General features: G+C 32.4%; 1 protein-coding gene across 1 annotated transcript; it reads right to left on the reverse strand.

Annotated features, from left to right (window-relative positions):
- Nucleotides 1-662: 662 nt before the first annotated feature.
- Nucleotides 663-1938, reverse strand: LOC142504471 (rust resistance kinase Lr10-like). Its single transcript, XM_075617333.1, has 4 exons — nucleotides 1888-1938; nucleotides 1397-1429; nucleotides 1224-1253; nucleotides 663-1102 (listed from the first exon to the last, which is right to left on the reverse strand). Exons 3-4 carry the CDS (start codon nucleotides 1249-1251, stop codon nucleotides 663-665), a joined length of 468 nt encoding a protein of 155 aa, XP_075473448.1. The 5' UTR covers nucleotides 1252-1253; nucleotides 1397-1429; nucleotides 1888-1938.

Below are 1938 nucleotides of genomic sequence, written 5' to 3' on the forward strand. Positions count from 1 at the left end.
AGTACAATTTCACCAAAAAATTATGGCCATAAACTGTTCAAAAATAAATAAATAAATCCATTCAAAACACAATCACATAAATCTAACACCGTTTTAAACTAAAACATGCATAAATAATTAATTAATTCGAAATACGCAAAACAATATCAAAACCCGTGGCTCTGATACCATATGTTAGCCAAGATCGAGAAGATCGGATCACAAAAATTAATTTCTTGTGATTTCAATCATCTCTTCTTCACAGGATCGATTGTTCTACATATTTAACACAAATTAATTAATTACAACACACAGAAATTAGAAATTTTCATTGAAGCGTGTTTTCGATCTTTAACCTCCAAGCCTTCTCCGGTGTTCTCTAAAATTCTAAACGTGGGATTGTGTGTGGTCACTTGTTACAATGTCACATATATATAATATATATTTGTAATATCTTGTAACATAAAAGATAATGACAATATCTTTTTAAAATATAAATTTAAATGGACAGAATATATTATGTCATATCTAGAAGATTAGATGATAAACTTCCATGTAATATAATAGTCCAGATAAATTTATCCCACATATACCATAAATTATAACTCATATAATTTATCCGAGTTCATATTAGAGCCACCAAAGGGACCTAGTCGGATTCAATTAAATTAAGCTCCAATAAATTAATTTGATCCAATCAACTCATGATTAATCAAAACAATGAAGTCATACACAAGAGCAAACTTTAATCTTTCCGCACAATATCCAACAAGTTCAATCACATTTACATGATGTATCCTTCCAATCGTTGCCACCTGGTTGATGAAGTCTTGTCCATTTGCACTAGGATTGCTCAATACCTTTACAGCGACCGTAGTCCCACTTCGAAGCCTTCCCTTGTAAACCGTACCATAACCTCCTTTGCCCAGTTTTTCTCTAAAACCCCTTGTCATCTTCTTTATGTCTGAGTATGAGTATCTAATTGGCATGAGATTCGTGTTTTGACTCTGCAAGAAGGTTTCTATCTTACCAAACATTGAAAAATGCCTTCTCCTGAATTTCTGTATCAGAATTCCAATCATGAACGGCAATCCAATAACGATCCTTGGGACAATGAGGATAACTGACACATAATTCAAAATCGGACCAGAAGTTGTCATTTGCTATTTGAATTATAACTTCAGTCGAAGATAATCGAAGAAACAAATGAACAATTCAATGCTAAAGCCAAATTAAAAGCTTACCAGCACAAATTTCAGAAAGCAGAAGCATTCCTGCAAGTACACCACATAAACATGATAAATCAACAATAGAAATCAAAAAACATTTATCAGAATCTCGTATATGTAATTTATATGACATTTGGAGTCTGTGAATAGATTCAATAGGAAAATGCAACGGTGAAAGAAATTCTTACGGCTAATAGCAACATAGTACCATGGTGTGGGGCCTGCATTCATCGGTATAAATTAAGAACCATTAAAATCAAGAACCTCAACAAATAAGAAATGTAGGTTTGGATTCTGAACTGAAACTACAAAAAAACCTTTGATATTTGTCTTGTTTTCTCTAGTTGCTTGTTTTGACAAGCTGAAATGGTTGAACTTTTTTGCAAACGATTTTCAGATGTTGAATCATATATTTTAAGTAATCTTTTTGTCTTTGTACATCTTTCCAACAATCAGGGCACAACATCAATCCATATTTATATCTCATAAACTTGAGATAAAGAAATGAAAGGGCTTGGTTAAAATCTTTAGTAGGAAGTCTTTTAGTTTCGCAAAAAACATAAATAGATGCAAATTATTCTTTGAATTATCTAATGACAGACTTCAATTCCACCAAGTAAATTGCAAAGATATAACATGTAAGCATCAAACAAATCTATTAAGGAGCAAGAATTCATACATGAAACTTCGGTGTCCTGTCCCCTGAGGCTTCCTTTGTCGAACGTGTACC

The sequence above is a fragment of the Primulina tabacum genome, chromosome 1 (genome assembly GCF_025594145.1).
Source record: "Primulina tabacum isolate GXHZ01 chromosome 1, ASM2559414v2, whole genome shotgun sequence".
NCBI lineage: Eukaryota > Viridiplantae > Streptophyta > Magnoliopsida > Lamiales > Gesneriaceae > Primulina > Primulina tabacum.